The 20,400-nt window shown below is 51.9% G+C and overlaps 1 protein-coding gene across 9 annotated transcripts in view; it reads right to left on the reverse strand.

Annotated features, from left to right (window-relative positions):
- Positions 1-20,400, reverse strand: part of PUM1 (pumilio RNA binding family member 1) — a 96,578-nt gene that overhangs the window by 7,151 nt on the left and 69,027 nt on the right. For 6 of the 9 annotated variants that reach the window (XM_068167481.1, XM_068167480.1, XM_068167474.1 and 3 more), the window contains 7 exons: positions 17,639-17,875; positions 10,583-10,850; positions 9,294-9,423; positions 8,456-8,590; positions 7,258-7,395; positions 4,331-4,456; positions 2,709-2,830 (listed from right to left, as the gene is read on the reverse strand). In XM_068167481.1, the coding sequence (XP_068023582.1) occupies positions 2,709-2,830; positions 4,331-4,456; positions 7,258-7,395; positions 8,456-8,590; positions 9,294-9,423; positions 10,583-10,850; positions 17,639-17,875 (1,156 nt within the window). The remainder of the gene's footprint in view (positions 1-2,708; positions 2,831-4,330; positions 4,457-7,257; positions 7,396-8,455; positions 8,591-9,293; positions 9,424-10,582; positions 10,851-17,638; positions 17,876-20,400) is intronic. The other 3 variants (XM_068167482.1, XM_068167478.1, XM_068167475.1) reach the window with 1 other exon arrangement.

Below are 20,400 nucleotides of genomic sequence, written 5' to 3' on the forward strand. Positions count from 1 at the left end.
TCAGTTTGGGGCACCTCAGTACAAGAGAGATGTGGAGGTGCTTGAGCCAGGGCAGAGGAGGGCAAGGAAGCTGTGAAGGGTCTGGAAAATAAACCTGATGAAGAGTGACTGAAGGAGCTGGGGATGCTCAGTTTGGAGAAGAGGAGGCTGAGGAGAGACCTCATTGCTCTCTACAACTACCTGAAAGGAGGTTGTGGAGAGGCTGGTGCTGGTCTCTCCTCACAGGTAATTAGCGATGGAACAAGAGGGAATGGCCTCAAGCTGCAGCTGGGGAGGTTTAGACTGGACATAAGGAAAAGATTTTTCCCAGCAAGAGTGGTCAGGGATTGGAATGAGCTGCCCAGGGAGGTGGTGGAGTCACCAACCCTGGCTGTGTTTGAAGGTGGTTTGGATGTGGTGCTTGGGGCTACGGTTTAGGGGTGACCCTTGTAGAGTAGGGTTCTGGGTTGGAATTGGTTATCCTGAGGGGCTTTTCCAACCTGAATGTTTCTGTGATTCAGTGAATGCTCAGCAAGAGCTAAAGGTGGGGGGCAAGAAGATGGGGCCAGAAGACGGGGCCAGACTCTTGTCAGTGGTGCCCAGGGACAGGACAAGGAGCAGTGGGCACAAACTGGAACCCAGGAGGTTCCATCATCTGACCAGGAGGAGACACTTGAGCCCAGCATGCTGGCTGTGCTGGCACAGGATTTCAATGTGAGGCAGAAGATCAGTGAAAGGAACTTGCATCTGAGTTGGAATGTGGGTAAGAAGGACCAGTTCAAGTTTTATTTCACCCAAATCTGGGGAACTCCACAAGGATCCGCGTTTGAGATCAGGCTGTGTGCTCACAGCAAGCACATCAGAGCGGCAGAGGAGCTGTTCTCTGGGTTTCTCAGCACAGGAACAGAGGTGCAAGGTTAGAACAACAGGGAAATACTTCTTCAGGAACAAAAGATCTTCACTTCCCAAATTCCTGACTGCATCAGCTGACTCTCTCTGCTCTCCAGAGAGCCAAGTTAAATAGGATACATGAAAGAGGATGAAGACTTTTGCTGGTCTCATCCTCTGCCTCCTTGAGTGAATCATCAAATCACCAAGTGGTTTGCCCCAGCTAGTGCTCAGCTCAGGGGACATCCTACACTAATTAGTGCTGCATCTGGAAGGAAATTTAGGGAAAGACCAAGGAAGGATCTGAAACAACAACATTAAGAGCAGGCTCCCCTAACTCTTGTTAATGTTACACTTCCCCTGTGTCCAGAAGCATTAAAGCTGTGTTTTATTCATCATAAGAAGGGGGGGAATGTTGAGCCTTTGAAGAGCTCAGCACTCATGTTCCAATGTCTCAGAGCACCAAAGGAATTTACCCATGTGGAAAGTATGATTTTTGTCTTGACATCCACTCAGGTACCCTGGAATTTGCTTCTGCCCACGTGGTGCTCAGTAGCAACTGGACTAACAAGCTCTGGCTGCTGCAGCTTCCCTAGGAGGACACCATCATGCAGGTGTCTCAGAAAGGACTGCAAGACTCTGTGCACATAAAGCTCAGATGTGAAGTGGGAAGACAAAGAATCACTGCTGAATTGATTTCCCAGTTTCCCTTGTGGCTTGACAGAGCTTCTCAGGGGCAAAGAACTGCTTCCTGTGGCGTGTGATTATCCAAGGGAGGGTGACCAGGTGACAAAGCAGCAAAAGAAAGGAAAATGCCACACAGAGAAACTCTTGGTCATGGCCAGGAAAATGGATTGGAGCTACTCTTCCACACCTTTCCACGCTTCTCACCTTAGGACAAGAGGAAATGGCCTCAGGTTGCAGCAAGGGAGCTTTAGGCTGGAAACTAAGAAGCACCTTCTTCACTGAAAGGGTTCTCAATGACTGGCACAGGCTGCCCAGAGAGGTGGTTGGATCCCCATCCATACAGGTGTTTCAAAGAGGCAGAGAAGTGGTGCTGAGGGCCATGGCTTGGCACCAGCCTTGGCAGAGTTAGAGAATGGCTGACATTTAAGGTCTTTGTCAACCCAAAGCATTCAATGATTCTATGGTTTTCCAGGTCTATCTGCTGCTCCAAGGGGATAGGGATGCCCCTCAGTGGAGACAGCTCTTAAAGAGAGCAGGGTGTTCTCTGCAAGAACATCAATAAAGCTGCTGAAGTGTCTGGAGAGCAGCTGCTGAGGGAACTGTGGTTGCTTGGTATGGAGAAGAGAAGGCTGAAGGGAGACCTCATTGCTCTCTGCAATGAGACTGGAGCACGGGGGAGTCTGGTCTCTCATCCCAATGAACAAGGGATAGAAAAGGAAATGGCCTCAAGTTGCAGCAGGGGAGGTCTAGACTGGACATCAGAAGAAACTTCTTCATTGAAAGGGTTCTCAAAGACTGGCACAGGCTTTCCCAGGGAGGTGGCTGAATGCCCACCCCTGGAGGTGCTTAAAAGAGGCAGAGATGTGGTGCTGAGGGTCATGGTTTAGCCCCAGCCTTGGCAGAGTTAGAGACTGGTTGGACTGGATGATATTTAAGGTCCTTTCCAACCAAAGCAACTCTTTGACTCCAAGACCTTCATCACAAGTTAAACTCACCCTGCCAGGCACCCAGCCCAGCTCAGCAGCAGTTACAAACAGCTTTGTGTGGGCAGGCACAGGTTTTCACCTCCTTACACTTCACCCCAACTCTTCTGCAGCTCTACCATGTGCCCATGCTTCCATGGGGCATGGACAGTCAAAGAAACAAACCCATACCTGGCAAATTTATGTTGACTCAAGACCAGCACATTGCCTCTGATCTCTGCTACAATCTTGCTCTTGTCCTCAGGCCGCCCATGCTCCAGGACGTGCTGGATGACGTAGTTCCCATACTGGTCCTGTGTGGGGGACAGCAGAAGTGTGTGACAAAACCTAGACAGGAACCACTCACATCAAACCAGTCCCCACTCCGCATTGTGACCCACAAGCCTGAGCTAAGCACTCACTGAAACAGCTGCTGCACAAATCACAGACAAAAGGCAATGGACATCAACTCAAGCACAGGAGGTTCCACCTCAGCATGAGGAGGAACTTCTTCACTGTGAAGGTCACAGAGCACTGGAGCAGGCTGCCCAGAGAGGTTGGGGGGGTCTCCTTCTCTGGAGACTTTCAAGCCCCATCTGGATGTGTTCCTGTGTGACCTGTGCTGGATTCTATGGTCCTGCTCTGGCAAGGGAGGTTGGACTCTATGACCTTCAGAGGTCCCTTCCAAGCCCTAACATCCTGTGAGCCTGTGAAAAAAGCCCTTCTGGAGCTTTACCAAGAGGGAAAATGCTGCATCAAGTCCTAACACTCAAGAGAATGTCCTTGACCATGGTGTCTCATGGGTGAGACCTTCAGCAGCCAAGTCTAGTTGAGAGGTGTCCCTGCCCATGGAAGGGAGGTTGGAGTAGATAGTCTGCAAGGCTCCTTCCAACCCAAGCCATTCTAGGATTCTCTGATGTCAATACTCTGTGTAGGTCAAGTTTCTTTGCTTCCTCCAGGTTCAAACACACAAAATCACAAGCCCTGGAGGGCTGTGCCATGGCTCTAGCTAGAGCCATGGTCACATTCTGAATGGGGGTATACTCAGACCACAAAGCCAGAGGTATGACCTGATGCCTCCCCTCCATGTCCACCCTCTTCCCACTTTGCACATGCTAAGGACATGAGCATACAGGACAGGGTTCCTTTCCTGTTGTAGGCCAAATACCAGGATCCCAGTAAAACAACTCCCCAGAGGACTGCAAGGAGGAGGAAAGGCAGCCAGGAAAGGGCTTTTCCAACCAAAATGGTTCTGTGATTTCAGGAACCCAAATCACTTGGCAGTGTCTTTGCCAAGCAGTGACCAGCTCTTCACATCAGCCCCCTTTAGATCCTTCCGGCAGGCACTGTCAGGTCTGGAGTGAAGCAACAGGACACTCAAGAGCCCCACTCAAGATCCTTTCAGAAAGGAAAGTGACTGCAGCTTGGTACCTGCTGGGTATTTGCACATAACCAGAACAAATGAGACACCGGAACACCTCCCTGGGGGTGTTCAAGGCCAGGCCAGATGAGGCCTTGGGCAACCTGAGCTAGTGGGAGATGTCCCTGTCCATGACAGGGGGGCTGGAACTGGATGATCTTTAGGGTACCTTCCAACCCAAACCATTCTATGACTCCTTGATTTTAGGTTGAGTGATGATCTTCTTGTCTGCCATGCTCCTTCCCACCCCTCCTCAGGAGCAGCCTCCCTGTGCTCAGCTAACCCCAGCAGCACTCCAGCTGCCATCCCCAAGAGGCTGCCGGCAGCACTCCTACTGCAGGGCAGCAGGCAAGAACCATCTCACAGCAGCAGCTCTGCTCCTCCCCACACTGACCTGCACAAGCTGCTCGGTGTGTTGGTGAAGCTCCTCCAGGATGGGCAGGGTCTGCTCGGGCAGGCAGTGCTCCAGGATCCTCTGGATGACGCGGCAGCCGTAGGGGTGTGTGGACAAGGCGAAGACCTGCACTCGGCAGAGACAGGCAAGCACAGGCAGTGACACCTCTGTTAGTCCTTGGGAACCCCAGAACCCCCCTGCACTTCTATGAACACATGGTGGCTTCACCCAGAGATGGCAGGTGAAGAGAGCTTGCAGCACTGGCAGCTCGAGACGGCATCAAGCGGACCTGAGAGCATCGGTCCCCTGCTGCCACAGCACTGGCAGGTGACGGCAGGCACAGCACAGCCCTACCTGTGCTGCTGCTTCCCCACCCAAGGGGCAGGGAAACAAATGAGTCAGCAATGTGCCCTCAGGGCCAAGAAAGCACATGGTCTGCTAGGGGGTGTGAAGAAGAGCATGGCCAGCATGTCAAGCAACTTCTCCTCGCTTTCGACTCAGCCCCGGTGAGGCCATATCTGGAGTACTGGGTCCAGCTCTGGGCTCCCCACTTCAACAGTCAGGGAACTACTGGAGAGAGTCCAGCAGAGGCTGGGAAGATGCTGAGGGGCCTGAAGCATCTCTGTGAGGAGGAAAAGCTGAGAGCCCTGGGGCTGTTGAGCCTGGAAAGGAGCAGCCCCAGAGGGGATCTGAGCAATGCTCAGCAAGAGCTAAAGGGTGGAGGTCATTAGGATGGGGCCAGACTCTTGTCAGTGGTGCCCAGAGACAGCACAAGGGGCACTGGGCACATACAGGAACCCAAGAGGTTCCATCTGATCAGGAAGAAAAATTTGTTTGGTGTGAGGGTTCTTGAGGCCTGGAGCAGGCTGCCCAGAGAGGTTGTGGAGTCTCCTTGTCTGCAGAGCTTCCAACCCCCCTCTGGCCATTGTGCTCCTGGGCAAGCTGCTGTGGGTGCCCTGCTTTAGCAGGGGGGTTTGGACTGGATGATCTCCAGAGGTCCCTTCCAGCCTTCACCACTCTGTGATCAGAGTATCATTACCATTCACAGCTGCAATATACAGGTGTGCATGGCAAAGCCTCATGGTTAATAAAAAGCCCACTGGGACAAGCAAGCATCATCAGAAGGTGTTCCAGAAGAGGAAAGCCAGCCTGCTGCTTGCCAGCTGCGTGGGTTAAAACACACAACAAATGGTATGAAGCAGGAAAGGGAAAAAATGCTCAGCAAAGGATTTTCTTCCACTGTTTGGATTTTGTTTAAAAGCCTTAACTGCTTCTTAGCAGAAAGGACAACAAAAAAAAAGCCTGCCCTCTCATTTCTCAGGGATTACCAAATCTGTCAGGAAGAACAGCACACATTTGATTATTGCTGTGCTCTGGACAGGAAACTGAGCAAAGTCCTCCTTGGTTGCTTTAAATTAGAAAGAACAAAGCAAATCCAAGCCCAAAGTTAAATTGACAGGCTACACATTTTTAATAACTAGTGAGCAAACTGTGCAGGGAAACAAGACCTGAAATGCAATTAACTGCAGGAAAAACAGTCTTGAGGTGCTAAGTTTCATCTTCCATGTGAAAGTTCAGATGGAACTGAGATGGCTGCTCAGAAAGGGCTGGTGTCATCAGCTGAGCTCCCAGAGGTATCTCTATCTCCTGCCTTGCCCAACTCCCCAGTGGAAGCTCCAAAGCTGAGCTCCAACCAGCAAATCTGCTGAGCAGGTTTCCAGCTACGAGCCTGCTTGTTTGGACAGAGCCAAGCAAGTCTCTGCTTTCAGAGCCGCTCTAGGAGCAGCCAAACTAATAAAGGCTGGTTCCTGCTGGAGCAGCCACAGGCTCCCCTCATCCCCTATGGCAAAACCCAGCAACACTTCAAAGTCCTTCTCCAAAGCCAATTAAGCTGAACTTGGGAACACCCAAACCAGTGCCTCTGGAATGGAAGGCAAGCTGACTGCAGGCACAATGCAGCCAATTCAGATCCAGGCCATTGATGCACAAGAGGACATCAAGAGAACACTGGAGAATGAAGCACAAGGAACTGCACTTTGCTAGATCAAACTCATGTTCTGCTCTGGTTTGAGGCCCTTGGCAAAGAGTGCTCCTCTCCTCTATGCCAACCTCACAGCCAGGGAGCACAACTCAAGTTGACTGTGCCCAAATTCTGCTCACCACCTTTACTGTGAAGGTGGTGTCCTTTGAAGGACAAGCAACTGTTTGAGAGGGTAACACAAAGGGCTAGAAAGATGGCTAGGGGACTGGAACATCTCTGTGATGAGGAAAGTCTGAGGGACTTGGGGCTGTTTAGCCTAGAGAAGAGAGGACTGAGGGGGATCTCATCAATGCTGATCAATACTTCAAGGGTAGGTGTCAGGAGGATGGGCCTAGGCTTTTTCAGTGCTCCCCAGTGACAGGACATGGGGTCACAGGCACAAAGCTGAACACAGGAAGCTCCATCTAAACATGAGGAGGAACTTCTCTAATTTAAAGGTGGTGGAGCCCTGGAGCAGGCTACCCAGAGATGTGGTGCAGTCTCCATCTCTGGAGACTTTCAAAACCTGCCAGGATGTGTTCCTGTGTGACCTTCTCTAGGTGACCCTGCTTTGGCAGGAGGTTAGACTAGTTCCTCTCCAGAGGTCCTTTCCAACCCCCAGCATTCTGTGAAGATACATTAGTGAGAGACCAGGTTTTGCCTCTATCAGTCAAAGCCCTCTAAGTGTTGAAGAAACATGTTTGCAAGCATGCTTTACTGTGCTGCACCTGCACAGAAATAACAGACAAGAGCAAGGAGCTTCCAGGCTGCCCAGTGGTAACTTTTCAGCTGATGCCTGCTAACGTTTAGAAGGCAGAGAAGCTGAACAAGTTACAACCCCTCTCACCCTGCTCAAAGCAGCTTTGAAGAACACAGAGATGAGTCAGGATGTGGGTGCAGGACTCACCTGTCCCTTAAAGGCATCGATGATGAACTGCAGGGACTGAGGCTGCACACACTCAATGCACTTCTGCACCACGTGGTTGCCGTTCTGGTCTTTCACGCACTTGAGGACGTGGCCGTCCAGCTCCCGAACCATCTCATTCTATGGGGAGAGGAAGACAAACAGAAAGCACCACCAGGATTCAGGGCTGACAAACACCAACCTCTCCCTTCTGCATGAAAGGTATTGGAGGAGACACCAATGGATTCCCAACTGGAAGCCTTCCAGTGGCCCAAGTGCTGAGATGAAGCTTGCTGTGCTATGGAAACCAGCGAGGAAGATATCCCAAGAGAAGGGAGGTGAAGGCCTCCCTTCATTAGACCTGAGTCTACCCTGATGAGCTAAGCACCCTAGAGCTGCCTTCCAGTACCTGAAGGGATCCTACAGGAAAGCTGGGGAGAGATTTTTCATAAAGGGTGTCCAGAGACAGGCCAAGAGGGAATTGTCTGGGGACATGCTGAGAGAGCTGGGACTTGCTCAGGCTGGAGAAGAGCAGGCTCCAGGGAAAACTTAGAACTGTATTTCACTACCTGAAGGGAACCTGTGGGAAGGCTGGGGAGGGGCTGTTCAGAAGGACCTGTAGTGTCCTTTGAGGGTTCCTTCCAACCCAATGCAATGCAACCTATGTGACAGGATGAGGGGCAATGGTTTGGAACAGGAGCAGGGGAGATACAGGTTGGACATCAGGAGGAAGTTCTGCACAATGACAGTAGTGAAATACTGGGACAGGTTGCCCAGAGAGGTGGTGGAGACCCCATCCCTAGAGACACTGAAGGTCAAACTTGATGGGGGCCTGGCCAGCTTGATATTGTTGGAGATGTCCCTGTTAGACAACATGAGCTTTGAGGGTCTCTTCCAACATGCTGCAATCTGTGAATCTGTCTTCTAATTCCCCACCATTCTCCATTTCCCCTACATACACAACCTGCTCTCAGGGGATGAACAGAGACCCAACCCCATTCCCAGTCCAGTGGAACAAGGAGATGACAAGAAGACCTCCCCCCCAAGGCTTGTGACACACTCATCATGCACATGAGACTGAACAAACATGCCAGAAACCAAACCACAACACCAGCCACAAGAGGAACAGAAGGTCGAGGTTCAGGCCACCAAACGCCAAGGAACATTCAACATCAAGAAGAAAGTTAAAATTGAAACTTACAATTACCTGCTGGTCTGGGGGGATAAACTCCAGGGCCTTCTGGATCACCCTGCAGCCATACATCTGCAGGGCCAGGGACAGAACATGCCCACGGATACGTTCTGCCAAGGCCAGCTTCTGTTCCAGGCTGCCAAACTGGGGAGATGAAAAGCAGTCACTACCAGCTCAAAGCCCTGAGGAGGGGTCCCAGGGGCACAGCAGCCCTCCCATACCCTCCCAGTGTTGAACCAGGACCAAAAATGCCCACCCCAGCCCAGTGCATGGCAAGAGCTGCAGCCAGGTGTCTGCTCTGTGCGTGTCACACAGCCTCGCACACGTTGAGACACCCCAGAGCCCAGGGTGCCGGTGCCACCAGGGTGGCATGTGCCAGTTCACCAGCCCCTGACTGGCCTGAGAGCAAACCACCAGACAGAGGAAGCACCAAGGCCTGGTGAAGGAGCAACAGACCACTGGCAAGAGGGAGAGATGGGTGCCTGCCCAACCTCCTGGTAGGAAAACACAACACTTCCTTCCCATGGCTGCTGCTGGCTGCAGAAGTGTTTCTTTTGGTGCTGAATCCTGGGGGCCCAGCACAGCCCCCTTGAGAAGTCTCCTTGGGGTGCTGCTATTTATTCCTACACCTTATGGCACCTCCAAGCCAAGTGCTACTTTTCAGATGAATCTTTATGAGCCTCAGCACCTCAAGAGCAACGCTGCAACAGCCTGTGGGGAGGAGATGACATCACTGTGGACAGGTATCTCCCACTTGGAGCCTGGTAGCAGGGTTTCTACAAACTGGTCCAGTACCCCAGAAGGCAGCAGGAACCTGAGTAAGGCCTTCAGGGGAATGCAGACTTACTTCAAAGAACTTCTGGATGACATAATTGCCAAAGACATCAACCATCAACTGGTAAGCTGCCTGGAGGATCTCGTTGAAGACAAGCTGGCGTTCTGCTGGGGTGGCTCGCTCCAGTTTCAGCTGAATGAACCTGGGAAGCAGAGCTGCTGTGATGCCACTGGCACAAACGCCCTCACCACAGCTGCTGTGATGCCACTGGCACAAACACACACCCTCACCACAGCTGCTAACACAACCCCCTTCCCAAAGCCTCACACACTGAGCGCTCACAAGCCCAGTCTTTCACAGTTGCCATACCCAGCAATCTGAACCCTTGGGGTGGTCACAGCCGTGAGGTTAATGGTCACAGCAACCTCCTCACTCCAAGCTAAGAGTACTAGAGTGAGGTAGCTCTTGAAGATGAGTTTGGCTATGCCAGTGGGGCCAGTAAGAAGCTCAGAGAGCAAGCAAGCAGCTCTTCAGGAGCTTGCCTGGGGTTGTTCAACCCTGAGAAGGCTCCAGGGAAATCTTCGAGCAGCCTTCCAGTACCAGAAGGGGGCTCCAGGAGAGCTGGGGAGGGACTTTTGACAAGGGCTTGTAGTGACAGGACAAGGGGCTGTGGTTTGAAACTGGAGCAGACTAGATTTAGACTGGACATCAGAAAGAAGTCCATTAGTCTGAGGGCAGTGGAGGCCCCATCCCTGAAGACTTAAAAGGCCAGGCTTGACTGGGCTCTGAGCTCTAGTTGGGGATGTCCCTGCTTGCTGCAGAGGGTTGGATTAGATGACCTTTAGAGGTCACTTCCAACCCAGCACATTCTATAATTCTATCAGCATCTGCACCAAACAGTCTGTACAGAGCAGAAGCAGTGTGACTCCACTTGGCAGTTCACAGCTCCACCTCCTCCTCCACAGCATGAGAAGAAACTTCTTTGGTGTGAGGGCCCTGGAGCCCTGCAGCAGGCTGCCCAGAGAGGTTGTGGAGTCTCCTTTCTCTGGTGAGCTTCCAAACCCCTCTGGCCACTGTGATCCTGGCCAAGCTGCTGTGGGTGCCCTGCTTTAGCAAGGGGGTGGGACTGGATGAGCTCCAGTTCCTACCATTCTATGATTCTCCCTGCTCTACTTCTTGAGGCTTTGGAGTAACCAGATCTAGTCAGAGGCATCCCTGCCCATGGCCAGGGGGTTGGAACCAGGCGATCTTTAAGGTCCCATCCGACCCAGACCACTCTGTCAATCTACCATCTACAGCTCTCTGCTCCGGGCCGTGCTCCAAACCACAACCTGGGGGCAGCGAGAGGCCTTTGTTCCCACCTGGATCCGTGCTGATCTTGGGAGAACTCCATGATGTGGCCGGCGATCTCCCTCAGCTGCAGGTTGGGGTAGCGGTTGTTGCGGAAGTCCTCCAGCAGGCGGCTGCGGCCCGAGGGCATGACGTCGGACATGCCGTAGCGCAGGCGGGAGGAGGGGAACAGCGTGCTGCTGGGGCTGAACAGGCTGGAGGCGCTGCTGGCGCTGCGGTACTTGGCCTCCGCGCCCGGCGCCGCCGAGATGTAGCGGCCGCTGCCGTTCGTCAGGCCCCCTGCAAGGCACAGGCACAAGGAGGGGGATGAAGGCAAGGAGGGGTATGGAGGTGGAGGGTTAGGGGGGGTCCAGAGGTGGTGGGAGCAGCAGACTCGGTGCTGTTGGAGGCTGCAGCAATGATGGAGGAAGACTTGGGGGTGCAAAGCTGGAGAGGACCCAGCCCTGAGAGCTGCCAGCCCAGCCCCAGCCTGTCCTGAGCTGATCCCCAGCAGTGTGGGCAGCAGGGGCAGGGAGGGGATTCTGCCCCTCTGCTGTGCTGTGCTGAGACACCCCCCCTCACCACGCCAGAGTCTTCATCACAGCACAGACAGGGACCTGTAGGAGCAGGGACAAAGGAGACCACAGCAGTGCTGGCAGGGGCTGGAGGCTGGGAGCCCTCTGTTTGAGGCCAGGTTGAACTGGGGCTGTTCAGCTTGCAGAAGAGAAGGCTCCAGGGAGACCTTCTGGTGGCCTTTCAGTGCTCAAAGGGGCTGATCAGAAAGCTGGGGACAGACTTTTGAGCAGGGTCTGTTGTGACAGGACAAGGGGAGATGGTTTGAACTACAAGAGGGAGATTCAGACTGGAGAGTGGGGAACAATGTTTGACACTGAGGGTGGTGAGCCCCTGGCCCCGGTAGCCCAGAGAGGTGGGAGCTGCCCCATCCCTGGAGACACTCAAGGTCAAACTGTGAGCACCCTATCTAGTTGAGGATGTCCCTGATGGAGGATTGGACAAGATGACCTTCAAGGTCAACCCAACATATTCTGTGATTCTGTGTATAGTGTCCTAGGGTCCTTCTTAAATTGAGGAGCCCAGAACTGGACACAGCACTCAAGGTTTGGCCTAACCAGTGCTGGTTGATTCTATGAATCTATGAACATCACTCCAGAGCTCTGGCAGAGGCCTCTTCCCCTTCCTGCAGGGCTTGGGATCCCTCTGCTGGCCACAGACTGCAAGATGCCTGCAGTATGGCTTGTCCTGAGTGGGACAAAGTCCTTCCAAGAGAAATCTTCTTATCACATGGGCACCTCCCACCTGAAAGGCCAACATGAGGCAGAGAGGACAAACCACCTGGAAAAATACAAGCTGCAAGGAGTCTTAGCGAGGGAAGGAAGAACCTTTAAGGCAAGAAACCTCCTGGCAGCCACCAGTGCCTGAAATTAAAATGATAAAAGGAGAGGCTGAGTGACCTGCAGTCCTCTGCCATCAGTATCTGAAGGAAGCTCCTGTGCAGCAATGCTATATGAGAGTTAAGTACCTGGTATCAGCCTACTTATAGAATCACAGAATTGTTAGGGTTGGAAGGGACCTCAAGGATCAGCCAGCTCCAAGCCCCCTGCCACATCCAGGGACACCTCACACTGCAGCAGGTTGCTCACAGCCACATCCAGCCTGGCTGCAAACACCTCCAGGCAGGAGGCTTCCACCACCTCCCTGGGCAACCTGGGCCAGGCTCTCACCACCCTCATGGGGAACAACTTCTTCCTAACATCCAATCTGAATCTCCCCATTTCTAGCTTTGCTCCATCCCCCCCACTCCTATCACTCTCTGACATCCTATAAAAAGTCCCTCCCCAGCTTTCTTGGAGCCCCTTTCAGATCCTGGAAAGCCACAAGGTGGTCTCCTCAGAGCCTTCTCCAGACTGAGCAACCCCAACGCTCCCAGTCTGTCTCTGTGCCTCCAGGCTAGTCAACTATGTTGTGACTTCTCCAGAGAGACTGCCAAGTGTCCTCTTGCCTGAAGAGATGATTGAGAGCTCCTTATTCACATCTGCTAGAGCTGTCCTGCCAGTGGTGTGACCACCACCTTCTGAAAGGTCTTTTCCAACCTTAATGATTCTCTATCTACCTGACTTCTTAACTGAGCCAACACTCCAGAAGGTGACCAAATGATACTCCTGCTGGAAGGACCAGGACAGGGACCAGGAAGGGACCAGTGAAACACCTCTCAAGTGAAGGAACCCAAGAGGGACAGTCTGAACACAGAGTTTGCCATGGCATTGGCAGAGCTCAGCACTACAGCTTCTTTCTGTAAGCCTGGAGTAAACAGGAGTCACAGCACTGCCATGCTGAGGTGGAGAACCAGCTCCTGAGCATCTACAAATGGCTGCAAGAGGAAAGGGTCTGGCACTCAGCTGTCACCTGTGCCTTATCTTGTAGTTAAGAGGGAAAGCAGAGTTCAGAACCAGTCCTCTGTGTCAGAGGGTTTGTGAGAAAACCCTTCTGGTCTTTGTGGAGATTTCAAGTGACCCACAGCAGTGACTCCTCTTTTCTACCCATCTCTGATGGAGATGCTGGCTGCCAGACTCCCCAGGATGTTCAGCCTCATACTGGGAATGAAGAGACTGTGTGGAGGACAAGTTTCTTAGATCAAGTGCTCTGAAACCCAGCTGTTAACCACCAAACCTTGGAGTGCCTCAAGCTCCTTTATGCCAGCATGTGGCTGAGAAGCCAGTGACCTGGCCAGAGCCCTGACTCCAGGGGGATCTCACCTACAAGCACAATGCAACAGCTCCTTGTTCAGGAGCAGTTCAGAGGGTGGAAGCTTCTGAAGCACCTGGGGACATGAGGGTAAAGGGGCAAAAACCTCAAAGAAGGGACAGGACTCGTGTAAGCTGTTGGTGCTGGTGGTTCCTCCCTTGTCCTTAGCCAGCTCAAACTTCACAAGAGCAGTCTGTAGTGTGGATAGCAACCCTCTGTCTGCACAGAACTGGACTAGATAGAGGAAGAAATTCCTTACAGTGAGGGTGGGGAGACACTGGAACAGGTTGCCCAGAGAGGTTGTGGATGTCTCCTCCCTGGAGGTGTTCAAGGCCAGGTTGGATGAGGCCTCCAGCAACCTGGGCTGATGGAAGTTGTGTCTGCCTGTGGCAGGGGGGTTGTGCTTCTCCCTCTGAACACACCATCCATGTTTCCTTTAAAGTGTCCAGGATTTGCCAGGAAAGATTCCTATCTGGGGAGGACAAAGCACACAGACTCTGTCCTGGGGACTGCAAGGTGGGCAGGCTCACAGCACAGCCCTAACAACCCAGTGTTTGCTACTCTGTACTGATCAGTCAGCTCCTCAGTGCTTGCTGGGACACTGGAGGCAGACCTCTCCCTGCAAGATTTCAGGGGGTGAAAACCCAAAAAGGACAAGGAAAGGATGAGTCAAAAAGGAAACAGAGGAAGAAAACACCAAGGCTGCTGTCTTGAAAACGAAGTGCTGCTTAAGCAAGCTTCTAGAGGACTTCTCCAAGGCCCTCAAACTGCTCTTCAAGTTCAGGAGCTCTCAGAATGAGCAATGGGGACACAAGAGAGATGAGAATATGTCTCTGAGGAAGCAGGCAGAGCAGTGTCCCTGCTGCCCTCCCCTCAGAAGGCTCAGAACCCACCCAGCCATGGGGACTCCTCCCTCCCTGGGGCTAGTAAGGGCAGTAGCCTACAGCCCCTGGGACATCCCCCAAGGGTCACTGTCCCATTCTGTCACCCTGTGCCAGGTGTGCCCAGGGAGACACAGCCCTACAGCCCTCCCAGTTGGTCACAGCTAACTGGTTACCAGCTCTCCAGTCAGTGTTCTCCCTCAAATAAATCCCATTCCCAGCTTTCTCACAGTGATCCTGCTTGCAACTGACAGCACAGGGCAGCTCCCTCCCAGGCAGCTCCCGCAGCAGTACCATGCAATTAAAATAATTACTGCTCCTCTGCACCTCCCCACCCCTATCCCAGAACAGGAAAACCCTCAGCTGGACACATTCAGCCCCAGACTGCCAGAAACAAGGGGTTTTATTGGGACCACACCAGCCAGAGACAAAAGGGCTGACCAAAACTGCTTGTGGAGCTCCAGGAATGGATCTGAGGTGTAGCCTGGCTAAAAGTAAATTATTTTTGATGTAGAATTCTAATATTTTGGTCAATAGTATGGGAAAAAAAAAGGGGGGGAAGGAGCACTCCTGCTGCTTTTAGCACCCAGAGTGCAAGTTTGTTTACAGCTGCTTTCCTCTACCTAAGCACATTTGCTCAGTGCCTGCACCTTTGAGTTCAGAGTGTGTATTTAGCTCAGCCTCCTCCTCCTCCTCCTCCAGCAGCTCCTGTTGTAAGAAGTGGCTGCTTGGTTATTTCAGGTACTTGTGATTACCTAGACATCTCACAAGGTCACTTTACACCACCAGAACACACACCCCACCCCCACCCCCCAGCTTGCTATCCACAGAGCCATTTTTCACCTCTGTGAGCTTTCAGAAGGCTGAGTCTTGACACACAACATCAACCCTCCAAATGAGTGACTGGGGCTGGCAGGAGACGTGACAAAGTCAAAGCCACAACCGACACCGCCTTCCACTGGAGATCTGCTGATTGTCAGCTGCATCCAGTGCCAATTTCTGAGGTTATTGTGCAACCCTGAAATCAAAGCTACTCAAAGGGCCTCCCCCAGGTTGTCTCACCCCCACAGGATGCAGAGGTGGGACTTGGCCCTAAACCCAACTGCTCTGACTCCTCTTTTTGCAGACACCACCTCTGGCTGTTCCCACCTGCCCATTGTTAGGTATTCAGGAACCCTGCTCATCCTCTCTATCACAAACTACTGCTGGTATCATTCCAAACAGACACAGAGGCAACCTCAAGCTTCTTGTAAGGACAAGCAATGCCTGGGCTGGTTTGAGAGCATTAAAAGTTGTTTTATAACCAAAGACAACTGCACCTCCTTTCAACACCATCTTGCAGTAGATGTGAAAGGGAAACTGAAAAAAAGAGAGGGATTTCAAGGTGAAAGCCAAAGAAAGAGATGAGGTGGTTCTTGCAGCAGGGTCTGGGGAGCAGGGCTGGTGAGGAGCAGCTGAGGGAGCTGAGGTTCTTTAGTTTGGAGAAGAGGAAGCTGAGGGGAGACCTCATTGCTCTCTGCAACTCCCCGAGAGGAGGCTGGAGCCAGGTGGGGGTTGGTCTCTTCTCCAAAGGAAAAAGTGATAGAATGAGACAAAATGGCCTCAAGCTGCAGCAGGGGAGGTTTAGGTTGGGCATCAGGAAGAAATTTCTTCACTGAAAGGGTTCTCAAAGCCTGGCACAGGCTGCCCAGGGAGGTGGTGGAACCCCATCCCTGGAGGTTTCAAAAAGGCAGAGATGTGGAGCTGAGGACCATGATTTAGCCCCAGACTTGGCAGAGTTAGAGAACGGTTGGACTGGACAACCTGAAAGGTCTCTTCTAACCCAGACAACTCTGGGATTCTGTGACTCCCAAGCACACAGACAGCCACAGGGGAACCCTGGCTACTAGGAGAGGACTCCATGTGTCAGGATGGGAAGGCTAAGACAGACTGCTGTGGGGCACAACCCACTGCTGCAGATGATAACTGCCCTGTCTGCCCAGAGTTTGTCCTCTAACAGATTGACCTTTCTCTGATCCACTTTTTAGGAGGCATTCTTTTGTTTGCCTGCAGGGGCCACAGCCTTCCTCCCATGCAAAATCTGGGAACCTGCTCACTCTTCAGCATTAATTTATTGTAGCTCTTTTAACTGTCAGCTTAAGGACTGCACAGCTGCATAAATAAAGTTGAAACCTTCCCATTCTATTAGAGCTCCACCAGAGGAAGGTGGTAAATCTGAACTCCATCTCAAAAGAAAAACCCAGTATCAGATTTATTCCTGTTCCAAGCTAACCTTTAGCCAGCATCAAATTCATCACACATGCATGTAATAAACATGAGAAATCTGAGCAGTGTGGAGATGCATGGAGAGCTGCTCTGAAAAGCAAAAGCTGTGTTCAAGGCAGATACATCACAGAAGCAGAAGAGGGTTGGTTTTTTTCCCCTGAGTATGTACTATATTCTCTGGTGCAATAGCAACAGCCAACCTGCCTTGTTTGCTGGTGAGGCCTGGGAATGAACACTTCAGGAGGTGGAGATGAGCATTGCTTTATTCATAGAATGGTTTAGGTTGGAAGGGAGATGGAAGATCATCCATGGGCAGGGACACCTCCCACCAGCCCAGCTTGCTCAGGGCCTCATCCAACCTGGCTTTGAACACCTCCAGGAGGAGGCATCCACCACCTCTCTGGGCAGCCTGTTCCCCATCCTCACTGTCAAGAATTTCTTCCCAGTCTCTAACCTCCATCTCCCCCCTCCTCAAGCTCTAATCCACCCCTTCTCATCCTATCACTACATTATTTAATCCTTACTTTCATTTTAAGACTGACTCTGTTCTATATAAAAGCTCTAGGCCAACCAGAAGCTCCTCCAGAAGGTGGAGCCTGCATCAGGTAATGTCTGCTCCAAAAAGGAAGGTCTCTCCCATGCACCAATGTGCTTTGATGAGTCCACACTGAAGGGAGATTTTCAGAAGCAAACTGTCAGCTGCAAGCCAGGAACCAAGAGCCAAGCACAGCTCCAGACACCAGGGCTTACTCTGGTCAGAAGAAGAAACTGGCCCCTCAGCTCATCAATTTATTGCTGACAACTTCAGGGGTGTTTTAAAGCACCTGACACATCAAAGGCTCAGCCCTCAGTGTCTGTTCTGTTCAGGGAGAACAAACAATTGGTGCTGGTACCCAGAGCTGTGTGAGGCAGGGCTCACCCTGCACTTAGCAATGTCACCCATAGCAGAGGCACGAGGAAAGGAGGCAACAGAGAAACCTTCCTGTGTGACAGCTGAGGGACAGCTACCTTACAGAGGTGCCCCAGCTCCTGCTTTACCTGGTAGAGGCCAGGACCCTGCCAGAGGGCTAACAGCAGCAGTGAGGCTGCAGGTATGGACCCAGCAGTGAGGTGCTCACAGTCCCAGGGCAGAGCAGAGCAGTGACCTGAGGGCTGGGACAGTGAGGCTGAGGCTCTTACCCAGGTTCAGACTTGAAGATGATCCATGTGAAGATAAGGAAGGTGGTGGAGTCTGCGAGTGGCCAGGTCCTTGGCTGGGCAGAGGCATTCCCACAGGTCCAGGAGAGGAGGAAAAGCCAAGGCCATTATAAAAACTGTGTCCTATGGGTGTCAAACTGCTGGATGTCCTCTTGTAGAGGTCACTGCTCCCTGTCAGGGAGTCTCGGCGGGAGCCGCTGCCCGTGTTGGAGTTAGCAACTGAAAAGAGGAAGAGAAGAACATTGGTTGATGGCCACAAGCTGCCCCAGACAAGTGGCAGCTGGAGATCCAGCACAACAGCACCTACTTAACAACCTCACTGCCCCAGGCTGCTGTTTTCCTGAGGGTGTTGCCTGGGGCCCAGCAAAATGCATCAATTAAACCCACGTTGCTAACCAGCAAGCAGAAATCCTTGGTTTAAGAAGTAAGCTTGAACCCTGCCACTGCATTTCTACCTTTGGAGTTGTCATACTGCTACAGCAGGTGGAGAAACACAGCTCCAAACAACCACCAGCAAGATCAAGAAGATGAAAATCTACCCCAAAGGAAGTGAGAGAGCCAAACAGATTCACAGATTGCACTGGGTTAGAAGGGACTCTCAGAGGTCAGCTTGTCCAACCCCACTGCTGTCAGCAGGGACACCTCCAACCAGAGCAGGGAACGACAGGGAGCTGCTGGCTTATGGGCAGTGCTTTGCCTCTGAACCCTCAGGTGAAGGTTTGTGCACTTCAAAGCTCTTTTTCCCCTTTGTTTAACTGGCCTTCCAGTATCTGAAGGGCGCCTACAGGAAGGCTGGGGAGGGACTTCTCAGGGTCTCAGAGAGTGATAGGACTAGGGGGAATGGAATGAAGCTGGAGGTGGGGAGATTCAGGCTGGATGTGAGGAGGAGGTTCTTCACCATGAGAGTGGTGAAGCCCTGGAATGGGTTGTCCAGGGAGGTGGCTGGGGCTCCATCCCTGGAGGTGTTTAAGCCCAGGCTGGATGAGGCTCTGGCCAGCCTGATCTAGTGTGGGGTGTCCCTGCCCATGGCAGGGGGGGTGGAACTAGATGATCCTTGTGGTCCCTTCCAACCCTGACTGATACTATAATACTATGATGATATCAGATTGCTCAACAAGCACTGCCTGCTGTTTATTCTCTGGCCATTAGAGCTCAGACAAACCCAAGAGGAGATTCTGCCTCTCTGTGTTTACTGGAAGTGGACAAGCTGGGGGGACACTCACTTGAAAACCCTTCTGCTCACCTTTCATTGGGCTAGAAACCAGCTCCTGGTTGCAGCAGCCTTTATTGAGATGGAAATCATGATTCAATTTCACAGAAACCCAGCATTTATTTAGTGGCTTGGGTTTGGTTCTGGGTTTTGTTGGGGGTTTTATTTTGCTGAAGGGCTGTCTTGACAATCAAACACAAACCCTTTAAATGCTCTGTCAACTCCAGGCAAAAAAAAGAAAAACCCCCAAATAATCAATTTTGCATTAAAAGCTTGTTTAATAAACAGTGAAATTGTTAACTGGGGGGGAATTAATCATTTCTCATGACTGCACACCAGCTCTAGAAGCAACAGCCTCCTGCTTTTATTCATTGATTGAAGGAAAACAGGTTTGTGGATCTTGGCAGTGAGCAAACTAGCAATTGAGTTCAATTAGCTAAACAAACTGAAGTGAGGGAAGCAAATGCTGGGTTTAGCTGAATCCAAGGTGGTTCAGCTTCTCAGGCTGGCTTGAAAAGGAAAATATTTAGGATCAGTTTTGTTTAACACTGGGATTTGCTGCAGTGAGAGTGTGGCACTCAGACCTGTCTGGAGAAGCAGGTTCAAAGGGCATGTTTTAACTCGCCCTTCACACTGATGAAAGCAGGAGAGAGTTCAGGAGGTAATTACTACCTCTGAGACTAAGCAGTAATTAAAACAATTGTTCTGCTTCACAAAAACAAACCTAAGGAACAAACCAGAGCCACAGACTAGAGAACAAGAGGAGAAACTTCTTTGGTGTGAGGGTGCTGGAGCCCTGGAGCAGGTTGCCCAGAGAGGTTGTGGAGTCTCCTCCTCCGGAGACTTTCAAGGCCCATCTGGATGAATTCCTGTGGGACCTGCCCTAAGTGATCCTGCCCTGGATGATCTCCAGAAGTCCCTTCCAACCCCTACCATTCTATGATTTTGGTTTGGATTTATTCTGTAAGAAAAACTCTTTGTCTCCAGCTGCCCAAAACCCAAATCCAAACAGAAGATGTATCTAACATTTCCTGAAGCACAGCAAGAGATGGGTTTTGATGAAGGGTAGAAACAACTCCAGAATCAAGCATGGAAATCACCTTGGATCAGCTCTTTAAGAAGGATGAAAATTACTGGGCCATTACCCTGAGGCAAGAGTCAGCAGATCCACAGAACCACAGAGTGGTTTGGGTTGGAAGGGACCTTAAAGATCATCTTGCTCCAACCCCCTGCCATGGGTAGGGACACCTCCCCCTAGACCAGGTTCCCTTGTCTCTCTTGATCTGGGAAGTCCAGCACTGGACCCAGTACTCCCAGTGTGACCACACCAGGGCAGAGGGGGAAGAAAACCTCCCTCAACCTGCTGGCCACATTCTTCTTGACATGCCCCCGGACACCATTGGCCTTCTTGGCCACGAGGACACACTGCTCTACATGGGGGCAACTTACTGTCCCCCAGCACTCCACAGAGCTACTTCCCAGCAGGTCACCCCTCACCTGTACTGCTGCAGAGGGGTGTTCCTCCCCAGGTGTA

Source organism: Melanerpes formicivorus, unplaced genomic scaffold (assembly GCF_026170545.1).
Source record: "Melanerpes formicivorus ecotype bairdi unplaced genomic scaffold, bMelFor1.0.p_v2 SCAF_118, whole genome shotgun sequence".
In the NCBI taxonomy this organism is placed as follows: domain Eukaryota; kingdom Metazoa; phylum Chordata; class Aves; order Piciformes; family Picidae; genus Melanerpes; species Melanerpes formicivorus.